This window comes from Brassica rapa, chromosome A03, assembly GCF_000309985.2.
Source record: "Brassica rapa cultivar Chiifu-401-42 chromosome A03, CAAS_Brap_v3.01, whole genome shotgun sequence".
NCBI lineage: Eukaryota > Viridiplantae > Streptophyta > Magnoliopsida > Brassicales > Brassicaceae > Brassica > Brassica rapa.
The window spans coordinates 29,946,353-29,969,197 of record NC_024797.2 but is presented as its reverse complement, the minus strand read 5'-3'; the positions used below and the strand labels follow the sequence as shown (position 1 = coordinate 29,969,197).

At 32.4% G+C, this 22,845-nt stretch overlaps 2 protein-coding genes and 1 non-coding gene across 4 annotated transcripts; 2 read left to right on the top strand and 1 right to left on the bottom strand.

Annotated features, from left to right (window-relative positions):
* Positions 1-859: 859 nt before the first annotated feature.
* Positions 860-12,032, bottom strand: LOC103862097 (CHD3-type chromatin-remodeling factor PICKLE-like). Of its 2 annotated transcripts, none has more exons than XM_033288430.1 (18): positions 11,362-12,032; positions 6,687-11,131; positions 6,359-6,498; positions 6,103-6,264; positions 5,802-6,019; positions 5,589-5,684; positions 5,168-5,304; positions 4,894-5,079; positions 4,698-4,805; positions 4,490-4,558; positions 4,181-4,286; positions 4,000-4,102; positions 3,655-3,729; positions 2,285-2,352; positions 2,104-2,180; positions 1,615-1,745; positions 1,312-1,525; positions 860-1,204 (listed from the first exon to the last, which is right to left on the bottom strand). In XM_033288430.1, exons 2-18 carry the CDS (start codon positions 6,753-6,755, stop codon positions 1,127-1,129), a joined length of 2,037 nt encoding a protein of 678 aa, XP_033144321.1. In that variant the 5' UTR covers positions 6,756-11,131; positions 11,362-12,032; the 3' UTR covers positions 860-1,126. The 2 variants fall into 2 exon arrangements, with proteins under 2 accessions (XP_033144321.1, XP_009138050.1); XM_009139802.3 differs by lacking the exon at positions 11,362-12,032 and having other exon boundaries at positions 6,687-6,759; positions 7,400-7,506.
* Positions 12,033-13,656: 1,624 nt separating this feature from the next.
* TRNAT-AGU lies at positions 13,657-13,730 on the top strand. Its single transcript has one exon. It is a non-coding gene; the product is annotated as a tRNA-Thr (tRNA).
* A 1,563-nt stretch (positions 13,731-15,293) lies between these two features.
* On the top strand, positions 15,294-20,911 carry LOC103862094 (neurofilament heavy polypeptide). Its single transcript, XM_009139800.3, has 14 exons — positions 15,294-15,669; positions 15,937-16,140; positions 16,222-16,403; positions 16,598-16,724; positions 16,801-16,992; positions 17,104-17,142; positions 17,229-18,668; positions 18,745-18,858; positions 19,127-19,200; positions 19,347-19,398; positions 19,559-19,639; positions 19,729-19,778; positions 19,910-19,969; positions 20,059-20,911. The coding sequence occupies exons 1-14, from the start codon at positions 15,568-15,570 to the stop codon at positions 20,531-20,533; spliced, it is 3,192 nt and encodes a 1,063-aa protein (XP_009138048.2). The 5' UTR covers positions 15,294-15,567; the 3' UTR covers positions 20,534-20,911.
* The last annotated feature ends 1,934 nt before the right edge of the window (positions 20,912-22,845 follow it).

The window sequence follows — 22,845 nt, the reverse complement described above, 5'->3', positions numbered from 1 at the left end:
TATTGTTTTGATTTATCTCTTTACTCTAATTTAATTATATACGTGATACGTAAATGAATACAAATAGATAATAATAGATAAAAATTAGTTTTATATATGACATTCTCTCCGCGCAATTGCGTGGATCTTAAGCTAATAATACACTATTTTACTAAAAGTTATATCAAAAATGCAAGTAGAATTTTCTTTTTACAGAAATCTGTGGGGTCAGGTGACCCCCCCCCCTCTCCTACCGCTACCTCCGCCCCTGAATATGTATATTACGTAGTGATAACGATGTCTTTCATCTCATCCAAGGATGCCAAATTGAACATTATCAAAATAATGCGAACAAATTTATATGGTGATCAGGGAGGGGGGCGTTTTCTTTCCATGCAAATCTAAAGTATAAATCAAATAATTAGTTAAAACATGTAAAGATATGTGTGCCTTGGGTTGTGAGAGAGCTCATATATATAGGCAGTTATTTGGTTACTAAGAACATCTCCAACTCCACTGCAAAATTTACTGCAAAATGGAATGGATTGTGAACAAACAAAAAATGCATTACTCCATATATGCAGTAATGTTTTTTTTTGTTCACAGCTGTATAAACTACTTCATTTTGCAGTGGGGTTGGATATGCTCTTAAAAAAGATGAATTAGATGAAAAATGAAATAAAATAAGAGAGATTAGTGATTCAGCTTTTGTTCTGAGCTTAAATGCTTGATGCTATCAATTTGGAGTTCTTTTCAAGTTGTGCTAGCTTATCTGATCAAGAAAAGTAGTTTCAGTGAAAATAATTTGATCAATCATAACCTTATTTCGGCTAACTATATATATTATAATAACTTCAATTTCGAAAATTTGGATGAAAGATAAATATAAGCAAAGTATATATTCAGTCAAATCCCCAATAATATATAGTTAATAAAAGTAACAATCCAGCCACATCCCAAATAAAAATCCAGTCAAATCCCAAATAATAGGCTAATGAAAGTAACAATAACTCCAAAACATATCAGCTATGTTTTGGTTCTAGGTTCAAAACAATCCGATACAATGACCTCAACTTCTGTTTCCTCCATATTAACAGTAATATCTTCTGCAGCTCTCTTCTGAGTCCTTCTCAACATCACCATATCTTCACATGACACTTACCCTCCTCCTTATGTCGGCAATGGCAATATCCAATAAGGGATGTTCATCAGGTCTTCTCCCATTCTGATCACAAAAGATACAATGGGGATCAGTCATAGGCACTAGATTAAGAATTTGATGCAACCAATGCTGCATCAACATGTAAGTGAGTCAGGATAAAAAATACTTACACGGTAGTAAGTATCAGCACACTCATCACTCATTGCATTCTCCAGAATTTCAAATCGTTTTCTCAAATAGTCAGCAAGTTGTCTGTGCGGATCTTTCTGGTCTGGATTAGTACGAGTCAAATTTTCAACAGGGACCTTCAGTGCTTTGCAGATGAGTTGTTCCAGCTCGAACTCTTTGTCTTTAACAATGTCTATCCATTTCCCAAACCCGTGCCTACATTTATCAAGAAGGGAAACAACATATGAGAAATATGTTTTTTTTGTTAAGGTAAGGATCCTCTCTGCAAGGCTTTTAGTTCTTACTTAGAAACGGCACGCAACAGTAACTTGTCATGTTCCTTGTTCCAATTTCTTTCATTTTTTAGTGCAGCGAATCTTCCGATAATAGGGTCGGGGAAAACAGTTTTACTTGGATGGTTTTCTATAAGTTTCACCTGTGAATCAAACAGTGAGAGTAAAGCACAAACAAAAATGAGTGAACCAAAAGATAGGGACATGCACCCCCTACATGTGTATTAAGTCATCGTAAAGAGTGAAAATGAAGCAAAAATAACCAAGAGGTATACCACAGAATATACCAAATATTATTTTGTTTAAGTGTTGGTTTCTAGACAGTTGTGAGCATATCACTAGCCCTAGCTAACATAATGATAACATTTTTTAAACAACCACATTGATAGCAATCCACATATACAGACACCTCAACTTCATGAAGCAAAACTGTGCATTGATCCTAGAAGATGACAACTAAGATATTCTAAAAATTAAAAGGGTTTCGGTCTGTAGACTTACCTTCTCTTGTAGTAGCATCATAACAGTAATTCTGGCAAGTACTTTGTCACGAGTTAGTCCTATCTTTGGGACCATATCTACAGAGATCATTTGCAGTAATACATTAACTAAGATAACAGAAAAAGCAATAGAAATATCTAAAAATGGCAACAAGAAAATGAAAAGATAAGTTATCAATCACCTGAAAAGGTTGGAGGATTAGTATCTTGAGTGTCTTTGATGATGAGCTCCAGGAAAAAATTTCCATAACTGAGAAACAACAAAATAGAAAAGTAGGTGATAAGAACATATATATATCGTTTCAAAGAATGAATGAGAAGTTTTTTGTTAAGCAGGTGAAGAGAAGAGCATCAATGGCTTAAGTCCTTAGAGCATGTTTATTAGCGAGACCCATTAGTGTCTCTTAGGTGGATTGTAATGATTTTTTAATTATTAAAATTATGATAAGAGATTTTGCTAAGAGACAGTTAATTATTGGGGTTTATTGGTGATAGCTTAATTAAGGTTCTTAACAATTAAAAAAGATTAAAATCAGAGAGAATGGAAGGATAGAGAGAATGTGAGAGTAAAAGATAGAGAGAATGTGAGATTAAAATCAGAGAGAATGGCTTGTGATCAAAAGAAAGTGAGATGGCAATGGCTTGTGATCATAATGTTAAGTATATATAAGAACATCAACGACAAGAGTGCAAAGACCCGTGAACTCCAAAGACCCATGAACACTATACAAAGACAACAACAGTCGCCGGACAGCCTCTTGATCAATCCACCTTAACCCCCACACACACTCTCTCGGACAGCCTCTTGATCAAACAGCTAAATATACCTTAACCCCCACACACAAACAGCTAAATATACCTTAACCCCCACACACACTCTCTCGGACAGCATCTTGATCAATCCACCTCAAGAGAAAACAGACACAAATCAAAAAATATTCTGAAACTTTGTATTTCAAATTAATAACTGAGAGAAAGAGAACCTGTGTGATGCCGCTTGATCAATTTCACTAAAAACACAACAAATCATAGCAAATCAGATGATTTATTAAGATTGAGGATGAAGAATCTAAAGACATGCATGCAGCTTTACCTTTCGATTCGCCTCAGCCGCAACAGTCGCCGGTATAGATCGTCTCAGAGAGTCACCGATAGAGAGAGATGTCGCCGTCTGTCGCCGTTTCTCGACGTTTCTTGCCGTCTTCAAACAACGACAAGACCCACCGCGGTTTTCCTTCGTCGCCGAGCCCCACCGATAGAGCCGTCGTCGTTCCGTCAAGGAGAGCCACGGAAAGGAGGGAATCGCCATCGATTCGTCTTTCGCAGAGAGAGGAGAGAAACGAAACAACACTCGAACAAATGAAAAAAGATGAAATGGTGGGAGCGTGTTTTTTCTTTTCCCAGTAGAATTGCGACACCTGGCAAGAAGGGACGGTGCCTTCACGCTCCTAATTAAGGGACGACTCAAGCTTAAATCACATGTTTCCTTTAATTAAATAATCCATTTATGTTAACAACCTCACCTAAGGAACGCCTATAAACATGCTCTTACTTGTTTATTTCATCATAGGTCTTCCACATTAAAGGATAAACAAACTCCTTCCAATCATAGTTTCCAACTCCATACCTGCAAATTATTAATCATATTAAAATGTGGAAACCATATGGCAACTCATCAAGACACAAACTTGTGCGCAAACACTGAGAGACTTTATTTGAAACAAGGCCGGTTTAAGACATAGGATGAAACATTCGTTTTAACCTCCAAATTTTATTGAGCTATTATATATGATTGCATAATCCCTAAATTATATATTTTTTTATTATTAAGATTAACTTAAAAATATTTATAACTCCCTAAATCTCAATCATGTTCTAATGAGAAAAAAAGATATACCTCATCAACGTATCTAAGAAAGTCTTCCTTTGGCTCTCCCTAAAACCTAACACCCTCAGAGATTTCCCTTGGCCTTCTATCAAAGGTCTTGGCCCCGAACAAACTTACAACCAAAAAAAAATTAATTGGGAATCTTTGTAAAATTTATTTGGAAACATAATTAATGAAAAGGTTATAGTACGGTGAGTCTTTCTACGGTGAGTCCTTCTACGGTAAGGCCATCTAGTCTTCTTGTTTCCTTGTCTAGCTTCTTCACCATCAGTTGGTTCAGCTTCTTTTTCAACAATCTAGCGAAAGTAACAAGAAGAGGAATAAAACACGTTTTCTAAAAGATATGATCGCTCTAAGCAGTCCAAAAATGAACAGAGACATGAAAGAAATTTATGCATAACAGACAAAAAAGGATATATAATGACAAATCATTATCGCCTGATGCTACATGCATACATATAATTTGGATTTTGGACTGGTGGAATCAAAAAGAGTATACCTGCTTACGGTTTCTCTTTCTCTTTCCAAGAGCACTGAGCTGCTCAGCTTGTTGCTCAGAATTTACCACCTAATAGAACACGAAAGAGCTTAAAGAGGTAACCATATTTGCAGAAATAATGCAACTAAATATATATATCACAATCTTAATTGCAGAAAAATGTATATGCATGCACACAAGATAACTTTACCAAAATCACCAAACGAACCTGAAGTGGTCTTCCTGTTAAAAGAATGTGATGCTCACACGTAAACTGCTTCAGCGAATAGAACAGCTTTGGATTCTCATTTTCCAACCGATGGCCGTCATCAACAATCTAACCAAGGAAAAATAACAATAAGAAACATATGAGATTTAAAGAAAGACGTGAAACATATAGTACCATTATAATAAGAAAGAAGTACCGTGCATTTCCACTTGATTGGTTTTAGGACTGCTGTGTCTACGTCAAGTATCTCATAAGACGTGAGGATGACATCAAACTTAATTCTGTTGGTTTCTCCACGGACTCCATTCATACGACCCCTTGGTAAGTAAAACTCGTGCTGTATAATAACAGTACGAGCTTGAGAAGTACCACCGTACACAACCTGAACCGTTAACAAAAAAATATGAGCATCATTTATTAACCAATTAATAAACATACTAAACATGATGTGTTCACTACTGCTTACATACCACATTCATCTGTGGTGCCCATGTGGTAAATCCTATCTCCCAGTTCCGCAGAGTGGAACTAGGAGCCACTACCAAAAACGGAGCCACGTTTTCCGCAAAAAGCGAAGCTAAAAAGGCAATGCTTTGAATTCTTGTGCCTGCAATGGCAACACCACAAATCTCAATATTATTATTAGGGTCACATAAAAGGGAAAAAGCCTCCATAATAAACATGTCCGTTTCTTGGCACAAAGATAAAACATTTATCCCTATTGACTTCTAAATCTTAAAGAGCTATTATACATGATCTCCAAATTGTCGATTTTTTATTAATATTAGCCTAAAAATGTTTATATTCCTCTAGATCTCATATCCGGCCTTAATACTAAACGAAAATATATGCCACCAACTAGAGTGAGAATGATATTACCGAAGACATTACCTAGCCACATGTTATCGGCGAGGACTACATGAGTTCGGTTTGACCACGCAGACCTCAAAAAGTTAAGTCCTTCAAGGTGGTACGGCTGCAATGAGCCTTTTAACAACAGTAAGACGAATATATCAATACACATACAATACCAAACAAGATGAGTAATATATCATGGCACTACATCAACAGTACATTAAAGGTTCAAGTAGCCTGATTATATACCTGTGATAAATTTAGGCGTAAGACTAGTTATCTGTTTGAAACCTTCATGATTTCTCTCATGGTCAACATACATACCTCTGCGATTACCAAAGTTTATATCAAAGAACCTTCGAAATTCGTTCTGGAAGGTTGAGATGTCTGATTCAGATTCCCAGTAACATTCAGCATAGGAAAGTCCTTTGAACTTCACCAGGTACTTCCTCTGACCATCTTCTTCCCTGCACCAATAGGAAAAACCAAAAATAAACACATACTCTTTGATGAATCTTCATGAATAAAAAAAAGATTTTCATCACTTAACCGAAAGGATATAATCCGGTCAACAGTGGTCCACTCGGGAGGAATGGCAACAAAATCATATACTTTGTTACCGAGTGACTCCATTGTAGAATGGAATTGGTTCACCATGGTTTCTAAACCACGAAGGGACTTGTAAGCCTTCTCGAACTCATGCTCGGGCACCCTGATAAGATAACACACCATTTTGTTATAAGATAAGCAGACGAGAGGCACAACAAAACCGCCATGAGCATAATAGTTTGCATGTTCAAACATACCAAGAGCAGTGTAGATACGAGAACCCTTTCCATTTCACAAGATATTGATTCACAAAGACTTGCTTTGGTACAGGACGGTTAGATGCCATAGGACGCATTTGGCATTCCAAGATCTTTTCCATCGCTAGAAGATGACTAACCTATATAAATGGAAAATAATTCTAGGTCATTGCCGTGTAAACCAATCAACACATGACATTCTTAATACAAAAATTATCCATGTGTAATAAATCTCCAACACCAATTTTTCTGTATATATTTTCTTTCCCTAACATTTAGGAAAACCTATAAACAGTAAATGTTTGCACAATCAGACAAAGAGACAAACCGCTTCATCTGGAGTGTAAACTGGTGTACGATCTGGTCGTGCACTCAGCCTACCAACCAAGACAGCCATATCTCTGCAAGATAACACCACAAGAATGATTCAATAGATTAAAGAGACAAATCGTAACAATCACCTAGCTTAGAGATTGAATACAAACAAAAAAACGAGCCAAATGTATAAAAAAACAACATGTGGTAATTAAGCGGACGTTCTTCACATATGATATCAAACGCTAAAGAGTAAATTATTTGACATCATGAACATAAGCTAAAGATCATGCCTAATCAACATGCTTGACAAAATAAAATGATTATGATGAAATTCAAAAAACCTAAGCGGGAAGATGAACGGAAAACTCGGTGAGTCCTACAAACCTTATCAGAAAATTTTATCATCTTCAATATCATCAGTTCTAGATCTGATTAGAGATCCAAATTCAGAAATCAAGAGTCATTCACGTACACATCTCTCGAAAAACTAATAATCATATTGCACCCTTAAGTTAGGTATGAGAAGATCAATACTCAAAAACCAGATATTTGCAAACTCAACAACAACAAACACACACATAAAAAATCTTTTAAGACAAAGAAGGCAGCTAAATCAAAAGCAATTGAACTTGTTCAGTCATTAGAGTTCCAAACATACAAACACGTTCTCGATATTTGAGTTCAGGGAAAAGGGCCACGATGAGTAAGAGAGAGGATCGCGACCTTTGTTTCTCAGATTAAGTTGTCTGATGAGAAATATCTACGAAACCCACAAAATGGAATACGACAGAGGAGTGTGCAAACGCAGGCGTTAGAACGTAACCGGGGGGGGGGGGGGGGGGGGGGGGGGGAGGGGTGGTTCTTTACTGATTCGACTAATACATCTTTATATTGAAGGAAGTGTGGTGATCATTTGTTTCAATCTTATCTCTTACAAAATGTGTGGTAACCCCATTTATATTGTACATTTACACTTGCAACAAATAAGAACTGTAATTTACATTTTTTACCAAATATATACATAGTTTAGGAAAGAAAAGTAATTATTTTAAACCTTAAGTTTTCTTTTCTGAGAAGTTGACCAGAAAGATTTGTTCCCTAAGTTTATATGGTTACTATGGAAAAAAAAAGTTTAGTACATTGAACCAAATCAAAAATCAATCATTTGCAATGGGGAAAATCTTATACATGCAATTCAGATTATATAAAGTTTAGCATATTTGCTTGTCACCAATAGTATGAAGCTAAAGTTTCCTATTGTAAAGACAAGTGGCAGATATTCTTGCAGAAGTTATAGATTTTAAGAGGTTGATGATTAATTTCACAAGATTTGCAACGGTTATACAAACTACAAATTTTAACATGTGTCGAATAATAAGATTTTAGTAATAAGATTTTACTAGACCTTTGATCTGCGCACGGTAGCGAGTATTTAATTTGTGTTTGTATTTAATGATATATTTGTAAATGTAATCGTATTTCTAAATGTAAAAGCATTTCCAATGGTGCTTTATTTTTTATTCTATTGGTACTTCATTTTTTTCTTCACTTCTTCAAATTTTGAAGAATTGAACAGTATTTCTTCAAATTTGAAGAAATACTGTTCAGTTTTTCATTTTTTGAAGATGAACTCTTTTATTTACAAATCAATCCTTAGCTTTTATTTATTGTCATTTTTTACTTTAACAAATTAAAAGTGTTAATGTCATCCAATTAACTTTAAATTTTACATTATTACTTATATCTAATTGAATATCAATAACGAAGAATATGAAATTTATTGATTTCTAAGAATTTTATGTTCGATTTAAAAGAATTTAGAATAAAATAAGCTCATTTTTTGTTTTAAAATACATTTTTAATCACTTAAGAGATACATGTATTTAGTGCTTTTTATAAAATCTTTTGTTTATTTATTTATGTTATGTGTAATAATTGTATTATATAATAATTATTAATTTATAATAAATAGTAATTGGGTCAAACTAATGTTAAAACAAAACATATGGGTAAAATTAGTAAGTTTGAAAAAAATAAGGTGTTATTAATAATTAATTATAAAGTGGTGGTAGAATATACTTAGAATATTCCATTTTGAAGAAAAATATGAAGAAAACCAATGGAGAGCATGTTGCTTTATTTTTTGAAGAACTACAAATTTTGAAGAAAAAAATGAAGTTAAACATTGGAGATGCTCTAAATATTATATTTGTACTTAATTTTATACTTTAGCATTTTAGCGTAAATTATGTCAACAATATTGGGTATTATATAAAAAAAATCTAACATTTATCCATGTCTAAGATATATAATGAACAAATTTAAAAAAAAAAGTACAAAAAATAGGCAATTATGAATTAGCATGCTATTTATTAGCTATAATATTTGTAAGAAAATAAAATAATCATTAAACTTTAATCAAATTCGAAACATGTAAAAATTATGATTTAAATTTATAAGAAAATAAAATAATAATATCAATTTGATGTAATTGATAAGAAATCATAATAAAATAGGTCTGAAATTGGTTATTTTCCAGTTTTGTACTATCTCCGTTTCACTTTATTTGTCGTTTTAGGTTTATTCATACAAATTAAGAAAATATTTAATTTTGCATATTTCCAAAATAAAAATATCATTGCCTATACACTAAACCGTATTTCAACCAATAGAAAAATAAAACAGAAAATATTGTTATTAATTTGCATTGAAAACATAAAACGTCACTTAAAAATGAAACAAAATTTTAACTCTAAAACGACAAATAATACGAAATGGAGGGAATAATAATTAATTTTGTTTATCTCTTGTGTTATTGTATCTTATATATTAAAACATAAGTCACAACCTTGATTCATGCGTTTTTTTAAAATGGACATATTCCTAGAAAGTTATGTTACGTTTAATCTCTAATCTTATCATTTAAATTTTGGACATACCAGAAATTTTTATTGGGCTATAAATAATTGAATTTAAACAATACATGATTCATTGGATTTATAGATAATAAAATTAAATAGATATAATCTAATGTTGTAATATTATACCTCCATATGTTAATTATTTAAATATTTGTCGATATGAAGATTTTTTTTAAATAACAAAATATCTAACAATGATTAATCTTTACTACTTTAAACCAATGAAAATAAATTTTAAACTATATAGTTTATTTTAAAAATTAAACAAAAACTAAATGCTTAATTTTTTACTCGATTATATAAATCTGTGAATGGAAAAGTTTAATTTTTTAAAAACTTGTTAAATTTGTGAAATGATACAATATTTTTGAATATGACAAAAAAAAATATTTTACTAATATTTGTATATATATAGTTACGAGTTTAATAATGAAATAATAATCAGAAAATATATATATAGAAGAAAATACAAATACATGTAAAAATTTGAAACAATCTATTCAATGGAAAAAATATACCTTAAACTTATTTTGTTTTAAAAATTAATAGATATATATATATATATAATATCAATTTAGAATTGAAAAGAAAATATTTATATAAAAATAAATGAAAACAAAAACTCGTGCGGTTACGTGGATCAAGATCTAGTTTTATTTGCTAAAGTGTATGCCGCAACATAATCCGAGTCTTAGGTTCCGAATGGGAGGTGGAACAAAGATGGACCATCCATCACGGTGGGAGAGCTGTCTATTTTTTGCCATTCACAATTAATTAGATAGAAAAGTAGTTCTTAATAAAAAATAGTGATTTGATACGTTACAGTAAAAGTGGTCGAACTCTTATGAAGAAAATACAAGAACCGCTATGCACAGTAGAGTTACTAGCTATTTGGAGTGGGCTGAACCACTTTCTAACTTTTTATATTTCTAATATTACTGTTTTAAGATAATCATATGTTTTCACTAGTGATTAAACTATCGATTAATTTAAATCTTTATATATGATAATGTAAGTCTTAAAATATTTAAAAATTTGTAACCAAGAGTTTATATAATTATGCCCATCATGTTTGTTCTTCGCTTGTTCCTATTTATTGATCTGTTATGAATTACTAGGTCTTATCATATTTATCTAAAACTAAAAAGATGAACCGAACCAAACAAAAATTAATCATATAATCATAAAATATTATTTATAAATCAAAATACCTAAAAAAATAAATTACTAGAATACTTTTTATCCAAAGAATTTAAATTATCCAAATATACTGATGAGAATTAATGGCGATTATCAGTGAACATATTACAAATGCATTGTGAGCTAATAAAAATATTATGTAGTATTTTTTACCCATATTGTATTTAATTTTGTGTTATTTTTTTATTTTTAATAAAAGTAACACGGATTTGTTGTATTTAGTAGTTTTTTGAAATAATAAATTTTGTAATTCCATTTAAATAGAAATTTTATTATTTTAGAAATTTATTATAGATTTATACAGTAATTTGAACTATCTTTTATCCGATTTTACCTTTCAAATAAGGGTTTTGATTTGGGATACATATTTAATTTTAAAAGTTAAAATAGTAATATATATGTTTAAAATAATTTTCTATTATATTTTGAATAAAATTTTATAGTTTTATTTAGAAAGTATTCTTAAATAACACATTTAATTATGATAATAAATATTATTATTATTTTTATTTAAATTAATTTAAATTACTATAGTACTTTGAACCACTTTTCATCCGCTTTCACCATTCAAACATATGTTTTGAACCGCTAGATCCGCTCGATCCACACTTGTACCGCTAGATCCGCTTGATCCGCTCTTGTTCCGCTTGATTCGCTTGATCCGCTAGATCCGCAACGCTCGATCCGCTTTCACTTTAGTGTATCTTGTCAACGTATTATTATCGTTTTCTTTATTAGACCAATTCGGACATTTTGGGTTCGCGTGCATTTTGTCAAAGTGATCTCTTATGAGTAACCAGCTATGAGAACTTGGCAATGATGAGTGTTATAATGGCTTGAGCGTTTTGATAGTGTTTTGCATTTTGCATACCCCCATCAAATTGTTCGTGTATTGGTCAATATATAGTCATGTTGGTGTTTTATTTTTTGAAACTAAGGCTAAAACAATTAAATTATGTTGGTGGTTTATTCGTGGAATGTATTTTCTTAGTTTTTCTTTGCTACTACCAACATAGATTTTGCCGTATAATTTTATACTAGGTGTTTTGCCTGCAATGCGGGTTTAAATATTTTCATAAATTTTTGAAAAGTTATTTGTACACTATATTCATTATACTAAAATAAATTTTAAAATAACTCAATATTCTACTTTTAGTTATAGAATTTATGTTTTTTTAACTTTGTACTAAAATAATTTTTCAGATAACAATACAATATATATATAAATTATCTTTTTAATTATATTTTAGATTTTGGATAATTCAATATCTATTTGTAACTATATAATTAAGAATTTTATTTGATTAATATTTAGTTATATAATTATGTTTTTAACTTTTAACTAAAATAATTTTTCAGATAACAATACAATATATATAGAAATTATCTCTTTTTTAAATTATATTTTTAGATTTTGGATAATTCTTACTATTATTAATTTTAATCAATTATCTAATCAAATAAATTAAAATTTCGTTTTTATTTTTTAATTTATTTATACATTTATTCATTAAGGGTATAAACGATATGAAGCACTCTAACTTTTAACGTGAGAGCTCGATTCCAAAATTTTACTTTAGTTATATAATTATGTTTTAAACTTTTAACTAAAAGATTTTTTCAGATAACAATACAATATATATAGAAATTATCTTTTTTTTAATTATATTTTCAGATTTTGGATAATTCTTACTATTATTAATTTCAATCAATTATCTAATCAAATAAATTAAAATTTTGTTTTTATTTTTTAATTTATTTATACATTTTATTCATTAAGAGTAAAAACGATATTAACCGCTCTAACTTTTAATGTGACAGCTCAATTCCGAAAATTTACTTCGCTAATAATAGTATAGATATATATACAGAATTTTATAGGTTGAAATAGTTATAGTAATGTGATTTAAACCATTTATCATAGATTACTTAAGATACATATTTTCGTAGATATTTATATGTATGTATATATATATATATCAATATTATATTCTTAATGAACTACTAGGTGTTTTCCTGCAGCATGTGCAGTGAATCAGTGATACAAATCTTAAATTTAAATTTTATTTAAAAACAAAATTTATTATTCTTTTTCTATTTTATTCCTTTTCAATATTTTAGCATAATTTTTTGTTTAATTGAACATACAATTAAGTTAAAATAAATAATTTGGTTCATTTAAATTTATATTTAAAAATAGATATGTATATATTTAAAATTATAATTGTAGATAGATTTTTATCTATTTATTTTGGATAAACTATATTAAATCAACGTGGATAAAATAAATAAAAAATTTGATATCAAAGTTGTATAATTATCAAAGAGTATAACTAAACAAAATTTCTAAAATTTGTAGATATATAAAAGAAGCTAATAATATTACGATTAAACTTTTTCTTTTTTAAAAAAATTGTAAAATGTTTTAAAAAAGTATTTTTGTAATAAAATTGTATAAATATAAAAATAATTTCGAAATGTTTAAAATATTATTATATTTTATTATTATGTTATTAATGTCATACTTAAATAGATTTACTTTAACGATGATGTATAATTTACTACCATATTCTAAAAAATTTACAAAATATAAATAAGAATTAAATGTAATTTTTCAAGACACATTTAATCATATATCATGTCAACAATTGTAGTATGTCATGTCATATTTATTTAGTGAAAATGATTGTAAATATGACATGTGTCAAAATCACTTTGCAAATAATATCAAGTGGATAGAACTGAATAAAATATTTAATTAGTAACTATAAACAATACTGTGTTTAGATTATATAATAATAAATCCCAAGAAAATGTTATGCATACGATAAATAGGCTGATGCACATGTACATGTAAAGGCTTTCATAGCTCAGTTGGTTAGAGCACCCGTTTAGTAAGCGGGAGGTCTTGAGTTCAACTCTCAATGAAAGCACAATGTTTGTTTTTATATTTTTTTCCAAAGTAACTATAGTGAGCTTGGATGACATCTGTATTTGTTCCTTCCTCATTATTGGCTCATTTATCCGATTATCCAAGATTTTCTCATTACACATAATGATCTCCAAAATGCAACGATGAAAATGTGCTTTCATTGAGAGTAGTAGTTTCAACGATGAAAATGCAAAATAAACATTAGAAAATGTGGCGATAAACCACTTTAGTTTTGCATGAATACTTACACCATGAGATGTGTAGCTGTTTCTGAAACGTTATAAATGCACCAAAATGTTTTTGTGTGCGTAAATGGAGCTGACTGCGATCCAGTCGAAAGTTGAGAATTGACAAGATGGTGCGAGCAAACGACAGAGATCAAATCATTGACAAGCACGGCCGGTCCTGAACAAAGCCTAACGAAACATTGGTTTTAAGTCCACAAAACTTTTGAGAAAAATTACATAGAAAAAACTTCCAAAAGTTTTTTTTTGATCTCCAAATCTACCAAAACAATTTTAGCTAAATTTTTTTAATAAGTCGCCTATAATCCCTTAAATTTCAGTGGTTGTGGATTAGATGAATATAATACTTACATATTGTATAATTTAAATTATACTCTCTTAAACATGTTTATTGAGTGCTTAGCAATATATATATATATATCTTCTTCCTATTGAATTTTCGTACATTTTGCAATATAACGTCTTATAGAAAATCTTGTTTGCCACTCTAAAATAATATCATTTTTTTGTAAATTAAAATATCATTATTTAATCAGCATTATCTTATTTTAAATTAGCAAAAACTTATGTTTAAAGTCCCCAAAAGCATTTAGAGATGGTTTCAGTTATGTTTTGGTGATTTAAATGAGAAATTTAACAATGATGGTGAATTTTTCATGTTTCCATTCATGTTGAATTTTTTGCCGGATTATAAATTCATGGGACCCACTTTAGTGATCTCATTTCCTTATAAATCAAAAAAGAAGAAAAAAGTTTATCTCTCTAATTTCTACGAGGAACGAAATGAACACAAATTCATATGTATCTGGTTTTTTCATTTCCTAGGCTGAATATTTTTTCATTCTTTTATTCTTTTATTCATTTTTCATTCAATTCATCAGTTACCAATTGAAGTCTATGTTTGTTGTACAGTATTTTATTAGCATTTTTTAAGAATTTTCATTTGCTACAATATTCTTCTAAAAAATTGACAGAAAATATTTCAAAGGCAGATTTGAAAGACAAGTTTATATAAATCATGGTGAAATCCGGAGAAAAGAAAAAAATCGGATACCTGATGAGATCCCTTGAGTGTTGAATTTCATTTTTAAAAGCCAATAAAAACGATTAAAAATAAATTAAAAAGATGATAAGTTATTTAAAAAGAAGAAGAAGAAATCAACCCATCATAAAAAAAGATGACTAGTTATTATAAAATTATTACTTACTTACATAATATATATTTACTTATATATATTTTGTTTGTTAAAGATTATATATTTATAATTTACAAAAAAAAAGATCATATATTTATCTATTTAACGGCGCCGAGGGTTCTCGCGTCGCGTCTGAGAAGATTTTCTTACTTCTTTTTGGTTTTCTGTTAAACTGTTAAGATTTGAGAGAGAGAGAAAAAAAAACAAAACAATTTTTTTTTTAAAAAAGAGAGGAGAAAACCCTAAGCGTGTTGTTCAGTGACACTGGTGTGGATTTTCTCGCCCTTTCTGGAATCGAAGGAGGAGCTAAGATACTATTCGTGCTGGGAATCGAATCGAATCTAGGGTTCATAGAGATCTAATCGAACGAGAGAGAAGAAGAGAAGGAGAAGGAGCCATGTCGGATTCTGATAAAGAGCTCGAGAATCAGATTCTCGAAGCAGGAGAACAGCTTACTGATCCACCTTCTTCGCTCGATGAGCTTCTGCTTCTCCTCGACGTGAGCCTCCTCCTCCTTCACCATTCCACTATTATCTCTTCCGCTATTCTCCCGCTTCGTGCAATGCTATGTGTTTAGTGTGGATTCCTTTATATAGATTTCAACTCTTGCTCGCTTCATAGATGATTCTTATCGATAGTCCTCTTTAGTGTAGTGATTAAAATTGCATCTATAGAGGATACGACACGGTTATTCAATTCTTTAATTCAGTTGTGTGGAGGTGAGGATACTGTGATTTTGATATTTCCTCTTTGTTTTTCGCTGCAGAAACTCTTCGTCTGGCTTATAGATGTTGACCAGTCACCTCACGAGTCGATGCAAACCGCACTCTCTCCCCTGATGAAAGCATTAGTCGCTGGAAAACTCTTCAAGCATTCAGATGACGATGTGAGAGTTGCAGTCGCTGCCTGCATCAGTGAGATTACAAGAATAACTGCTCCTGAAGCTCCTTATGATGATGATCAGATGAAGGTATTATCTTAATTGATTGGTAGTTTTTTTCTTGAGGAAATGGTGATTGGTTGTTGACTCTTTTCTTTTATTCGTGTGCAGGAAGTGTTTAAGTTAATCGTATCTTCGTTTGAGAATTTGCCTGACTGTTTTAGTCGCTCCTATTCCAAAAGGATCTCAATCCTTGAAACTGTGGCCAAGGTCAGATCTTGCGTTGTGATGCTGGATCTTGAATGTGATGCACTTCTTATTGAGATGTTCCAGATTTTCCTCAAGGCTATAAGGTACAATCATAAAGATTCCTTATGCCACATTTGGTTTGTTACCACTCAGAACATCATATAATCTATTTGGTGACTATTATCATTCTGATTACTTTTTCTTTGCAGAAACTTGGTTTTTACTTTCTCTCCCCGGATCTTCAAGCTTTTCACTCGATATCATGTTTGTCTGATGATTAGTTCATTTTACTTTTCAGGGACTTTCATCCAGAGAACGTACTTTCATCTATGGAGAAGATTATGACACTTGTTTTAGAGGAAAGCGAGGATATACCTCCAAAGATGCTTTCACCCATTCTACATTATGTTAGAGAGGATGATGAGGTGATACATTGATGGTCTCGCTAGTTATGTTTCAGCAACCGGTGCTCTTTTGCTAACTCTTTCAACTTGTCCTCAGGTTCCCCAAGTAGCACGGGGGTTGGCAGAGCGAGTTCTCAGTACCTCTGCTAGCAAGCTCAAAAAGTATCTGACTGAAGCAGTGAAATTGTCGGGTGTCTCTTTAGATAAGTATAGTAAGATAGTGGCTTCGATATGTGAAGGGACATTCAGTGCTTTGCAGCACGACCAACTTGTTGAGAATGAAAAAGAGGTAAGCCAGTTTTATTTCTCACTCGTTTTTTTTTGTCGAACTGCCTCATCTTTTGGTCGTCCAGTTACATTACATGCTCTTATACTGTGCTCCCATTATTTTAACCTGCAGGATAGTCAAGGTCATTTAGAAAAGGAAGCAGAAGTAGAGGCATATATCTCTTCCCTTAAATCAGCATTGAGAAATAAGTTTCCTCAAGTTGATTTTTAATTGGTTTTTATTTTCCAAACCAGCAGGATAAACAGGAAGTAATTGCTACACCCGAGCGAACTGATGCACCTAAGGATGAATCTGGTAAGTCAGGAGTCAGCAACGGCGTTGCGCAACAGAATGATTCTTCTGTTGATACTGAGTCTACAAAGAAGCAAGATGATACGAATGCTAAAGACGATAATCCTTGCAACACTGACTTGGATAATACTTCTGAAGAGAAGCCTGATGTTGAACATCAACCTCAGGAAAAAGATCCCAGTTCTGCCATACAGGTGGAATCATCAAAAACTTCAGATATCAAGGAAGAGGCTGAACCTGGAGCACTCCTGGAGAGCAAGGATGTGTTAAGTTCGCCTCCTGGTGATTCATCTGTTAAAGAAGCCATTTCTTCTGAAAATGATAAGGAAACAAATGTGCAGGCTTTGCCATCTAAGACATCAGCTGATGAAACTGCCGATGTTAGTTCTCCATCTAGGGGTGAAGATCTTGTTGAGGAAAACCGGCCTAAGGAGACTGAAAATGATAAGGAAACAAGTGTGCAGGCTTTGCCATCTAAGACATCAGCTGATGAAACTGCCAATGTTAGTTCTCCATCTAGGGCTGAAGATCTTGTTGAGGAAAGCCGGCCTAAGAAGACTGAAAATGATAAGGAAACAAGTGTGCAGGCTTTGCCATCTAAGACATCAGCTGATGAATCTGCCGATGTTAGTTCTCCATCTAGGGCTGAAGATCTTGTTGAGGAAAACCGGCCTAAGAAGACTGAAAATGATAAGGAAACAAGTGTGCAGGCTTTGCCATCTAAGACATCAGCTGATGAAACTACCAATGTTAGTTCTCCATCTAGGGCTGAAGATCTTGTAGAGGAAAGCCGGCCTAAGAAGACTGAAGATGATAAGGAAACAAGTGTGCAGGCTTTGCCATCTAAGACATCAGCCGATGAAACTGCCAATGTTAGTTCTCCATCTAGGGCTGAAGATCTTGTTGAGGAAAGCCGGCCTAAGAAAACTGAAAATGACAAGGAAACAAGTGTGCAGGCTTTGCCATCTAAGACATCAGCTGATGAAACTGCCAATGTTAGTTCTCCATCTAGGGCTGAAGATCTTGTAGAGGAAAGCCGGCCTAAGAAGACTGCAAACCAGAAGAAAAAGAAGAGCTTGACGAAGGAGGCCAAACCATCAGCTGTTAGTGCTACTGAAGAAGCTTCCGAAGAACCAAACACTTCTGAAGTTAAAGTTACCAAAAATTCTAGAAAGAAGGTTGCTTTTTCAAGTAAAACCAAGTCTACTGTTCCCCCGAAGAAAAGCACCTCTGAGACAAAAGCTGCAAAGCAGTCAGAGAAAAAGGTAGTTGAGAGTGAAAATGTACAAGAATCCTCAAAGCCAAAAGAGGAAAAGAAAAAGCCAGGACGTGGGAAAGCCATGGATGAGGACTCATTAGATACTTCTTCAGGTGATAGCGAAAAAGTAAGTTCGTCCTTGACCTGTATGATTCGATACTGCCTTCCTGTCCTTTTACCGATATCCTTTAATTGTGTTTCAGCCAGCTGTTTCCTCTGGAAAGTCAGCCTCGAAGTCAAAGAAAGAAGTGAAGCAACCAATAGAAGGAAGTCCTAACACAAACACAAAGAGAAAGCGAAGTCTAGGCAAAGAGAAAGTACGTTCTCTTAATTTCACCTATCATAATTATTACACGTGAAAAATTCATGTTCTACTAGATGCCATTTGCAGTAGTAACTGTGCGTGCATGATTGCAGCTTCTTATTTTCTTCAAGTTGAGATATTTTTCTCTTAAAAACCTGTTCGTTCCCTTCTGTGGAGCTTGTGCATCTCTTGTTTAGTCCTTTACTCGTACTGTTTTTTTGTGCAAATTTTTCTTTTCCATTTTTTGTAGACTTCTTCATACTGAATTGATTCCCTGGCAGGCATCTGATCTCCAAAGCCACGGTGAAGATTTAGTTGGGTCGAGGGTCAGAGTCTGGTGGCCTATAGATAAAGCGTAAGCACTTTGTATTATTTTAGGAATTATATTTGATTTACATTACTGCAATCCGCTTCTCTATTATGTATTTTCTTGTAGATAGCTGAATCTGCACTAACAACTTAATAGTTGTCTTGTAACTGAATATTGGATTACTGTCGCAGGTATTATAAAGGTGTGGTCAATTCATATGATTCTGCTAAGAAGAAGCACCTGGTAAGCCCAATTTTATCAATCGCCTCAATAAATCTCTTTTGTTCGTCTTAATTTGTTTGTGGTGAACCATTAGCCTATTGATTGTACATGTTTTTATTAGATACAGTGCATTTTATGGTATGTTTTATTTGTTGTATGTTGTTGCTATCTTTGTTTTCAGGTTATCTATGATGATGGAGATCAAGAAATCTTGAATCTTAAGACACAGAAGTGGCATTTTCTGGATGAATCAGAAACAGAGGTGGGGCATTATATTTCATTCATCTCTGACTTTTTCTTTTTCCATTCTCCCCTTTGATGTAACTTGCAAGTTACATTTCCTGTCAGCAGGGTGAAGAAGCTGCTGATCAGACGGGTCACGAGAAAGAAGCCTCCACAGAGTACGTGTTACTACTCTAGTTGCGGTGTTTATGTGGTGGCACTAGAAAGAATTTCCAGATGTAATCGATATGATGTAATGAGATGAGTTTGGTATTCTTATGATGACCAAGCTTGGTAATTCTCCATGCAGGCCCCAGAGAAAGAAAGCTAAGACTGTCAAGCAATCAAAGATGGAATCGTCAGGGAAAAAGTAAATGAATCTGAAAGCAAGTAGTTAGAAAAGTGTTGAAGTCTCGAAGAAGTTCTTTACTGATAAGCAAATATTTTTTTCTAATTTAGGGGTGGTGGAGCTGGTTCCAGCAAGTCTAAAGCTGCTCCTGCTTCCAAGCCCGGTAAGAAGTCAAAGGATGAGAAAACAGAGAGCAAACCAAAGGATCCGAAAGAAGCTAGTAGAGAAGAAGAAGAGGATAGCTCTGAAGAGTTGAGCGAGGAAGAGGAAACCCCCAAAACCGTTGGTAAATTAGGAACCAGCAAGTCGAAGAAAGAGATATCGAAATCTGGCACATCCAAAGGTTCGTCCAAGAAGACTACAACTACTCCAAAATCCAAGCCAGGAGGACCTTCGAAATCTTCATCAGCAAAGGGCAAAGCAGCGAAAGGCAAAGCAAACTCTACACCTGCCTCCAAGGGCGAGGAGAGCGACGCAGAGTCAGAATCTGAAGAGACACCAAAGGCGCCAGAACCAGCAACAAAAGGGAAACCAGTGGGTTCAGGCAAGTCGCAGGCGAAGTCCGGTAAGAAGAGGAAGCGATGAGTCTGGCCTCAGGAAAGACTTTCTCCTTATGTAATTCAAGGTGGAAAGCTAAGCACAATGGCGGTGGTGTTGGTGGTTGTGGATCGATCGGTCTTAACGTCGTCTGGGAATTACAACTTACAAGTGTTGTCTTTGTTTTTAAGACAAGAAGCGTAGTAGTAGTAGTAGTGAGTGGTTTTTTTTTTTTTTTGCACTTTTAGGTTCGATTTTCAGCGGATTTTTCTTTAGTCGCCCAAATAATTTAATCTTTGTGAATTTAGAGAGTTGTAGAGGCCTCAAAGACAAATTTGCCGAATGTATTTTACTCAATTTTAAAAGGATTTGTTCTAAGTTGACTAAAGACTTGAGAAAATTATATTACGTATATTTAATGGTTTACGAGATGCTTGGAGATTCTTAAATCCAATGGTTGCCGCCCATTATCTAAGGGATATTCCATGTACGTTTTTATTATAACACGATGATCAAGGAAAGCTTACGACTTGAGATCTATCAACAGCCTTGCAGCAAGAATCTAAGGCTCCCTAGATCTGATCATCTAAGGTCTTTGGTGATTTTGCACATAAGAATTGCAAGTTAAATATATTTTTATTTTATCATGACAAGAAAAGAAACAAACTAGTATTAATCAGAACAAGATTTAAGACATTAACACATTTCAAGAAAAAAATAAAAACAAACTAAGTGTATAAAAATTAAGTTGTAATATGTGATGTATGATATATGGAAGGTCTTGGTGAATACATGTGAGGACAAGATCTAAGACATTAACAAATTGAAAGAAAAAAAATAAAAACAAATTAAGTGTATAAAAATTAAGATGTAATATGTGATGTATGGAAGGTCTTGGTGAATACATGTGGTCCATGATCCCATACTCTTATTTTTCCCTCTGTTCATAGGCCGAGAGTAGCAATATGTTTACTTTATTTCTCCTTATTAATTAGGTATTTATATACATATCGTATTTAACCAAAATAAAATAAATAAATAAATAAATACATATTGTATATTAACGAATCTTAATGTAGCACGTGGCACTAACAAACAGATAGCCCGAGAACGATATGCACATTATGACGAACACGATAATTCGATGAAGCCTGCAAAGAGACGACCACGAGGTTTTAGTCAGCACGCGAGACTCGCAATCTTCGACTAATATTAGACGCATCTTGATCTACACGTGGTTCCGCCATTATGTCATTGAATACTTAGAATGTAGATCGTATGTCATCTAATATACACAAACCACTTCAAAGTGTGTTATTTGCTTTTAAGCAAAACAAGTATTCGTTTTTTTTTCAAAAAAAAACTTTGTTATTTGTTTGCAAAACTATTTTTATTCTTCTTTTCGTTATGCTGAATGTTTAATTTTGCTGGTAACGAAATTATATGTATGCATTTACAGAATAAATTTGTTAATGCTCAGCACGGGCAGGAGAGTTTTAAAGACGATCAGGTAGAACAACTAACTTGAAATAAGTGTGCAAAGAATATTCCAGCTAGTTCAAAAGAATATGAATAAAATATCTATCCAAATTAATATATTTGGACAATTTGGATATATACTATATACTAAGGTTGGTCAAAATGTTGGGGATCAAAAATTCAATTCAGTTCATTTGCAAAAAGAAAATATATAGTTTGGTCAAATATAGGATAGGATACTCAAAATGTTTGGATTTGGATTTGGATTTTATCATATGTAAAGATCATACGATTTGCATAAATTTCATTATGTAATCTTGATAAATAAATAAAAAACTTTTATATTATTAAAGCTGAGTCTGTCTATAGAAATTAGAATAGGTTTCTTATTGTATTAACATTTTTCTCTAATTTTAAAATACAAAATTTTGTTTGTGGAATTTATTTTTACTTAATTATTTAATAATAATAATTTAGTTATTTTTAGTTATTTTTGATATATGAATATCCATAAACAAAAGATTTAGATTTGTCACAATCAAATTTATATAATTTAAAATTTCAAGATATTCAATTTATATCTATCTCTATGTAGCACATATAGCCGGTCCTATTTTCTTAAAGCCACAAACTCAAACAAAAAAAATTGGCCAAAAAATAAATTATGCATATGGTGGTGTACAGGCCGCTAGACCACAAACAGGTTTTGTGAAAAAAGTGAATAGTTCAGTACTTATTAAAATGGTTCATTCGTTTTGGACCAAGGCCAGCTCTGGTAGCACACTACTAGATAAATACTCAAAATTATGTCAAACAATATATGTACATAATTTCGAAATAAAACATATCTTCGCAATTCTATCTAGATTTTGACAGAAAAA

Bases quoted from the DNA above. Each gene is read 5' to 3' on its own strand.
- LOC103862097 (XM_033288430.1), bottom strand. From the start codon at position 6,755: ATGGCTGTCTTGGTTGGTAGGCTGAGTGCACGACCAGATCGTACACCA. The intron at 4,103-4,180 runs GTACTATAACCT...TTTGGTTGTAAG, and splicing joins TCACCGTAGAAAGACTCACC to TTTGTTCGGGGCCAAGACCT. The intron at 3,730-3,999 runs GTATATCTTTTT...AATAATTTGCAG, and splicing joins TTCTTAGATACGTTGATGAG to GTATGGAGTTGGAAACTATG.
- LOC103862094 (XM_009139800.3), top strand. From the start codon at position 15,568: ATGTCGGATTCTGATAAAGAGCTCGAGAATCAGATTCTCGAAGCAGGA. The intron at 16,993-17,103 runs GTAAGCCAGTTT...TTTAACCTGCAG, and splicing joins TTGTTGAGAATGAAAAAGAG to GATAGTCAAGGTCATTTAGA. The intron at 19,779-19,909 runs GTACGTGTTACT...TTCTCCATGCAG, and splicing joins GAGAAAGAAGCCTCCACAGA to GCCCCAGAGAAAGAAAGCTA.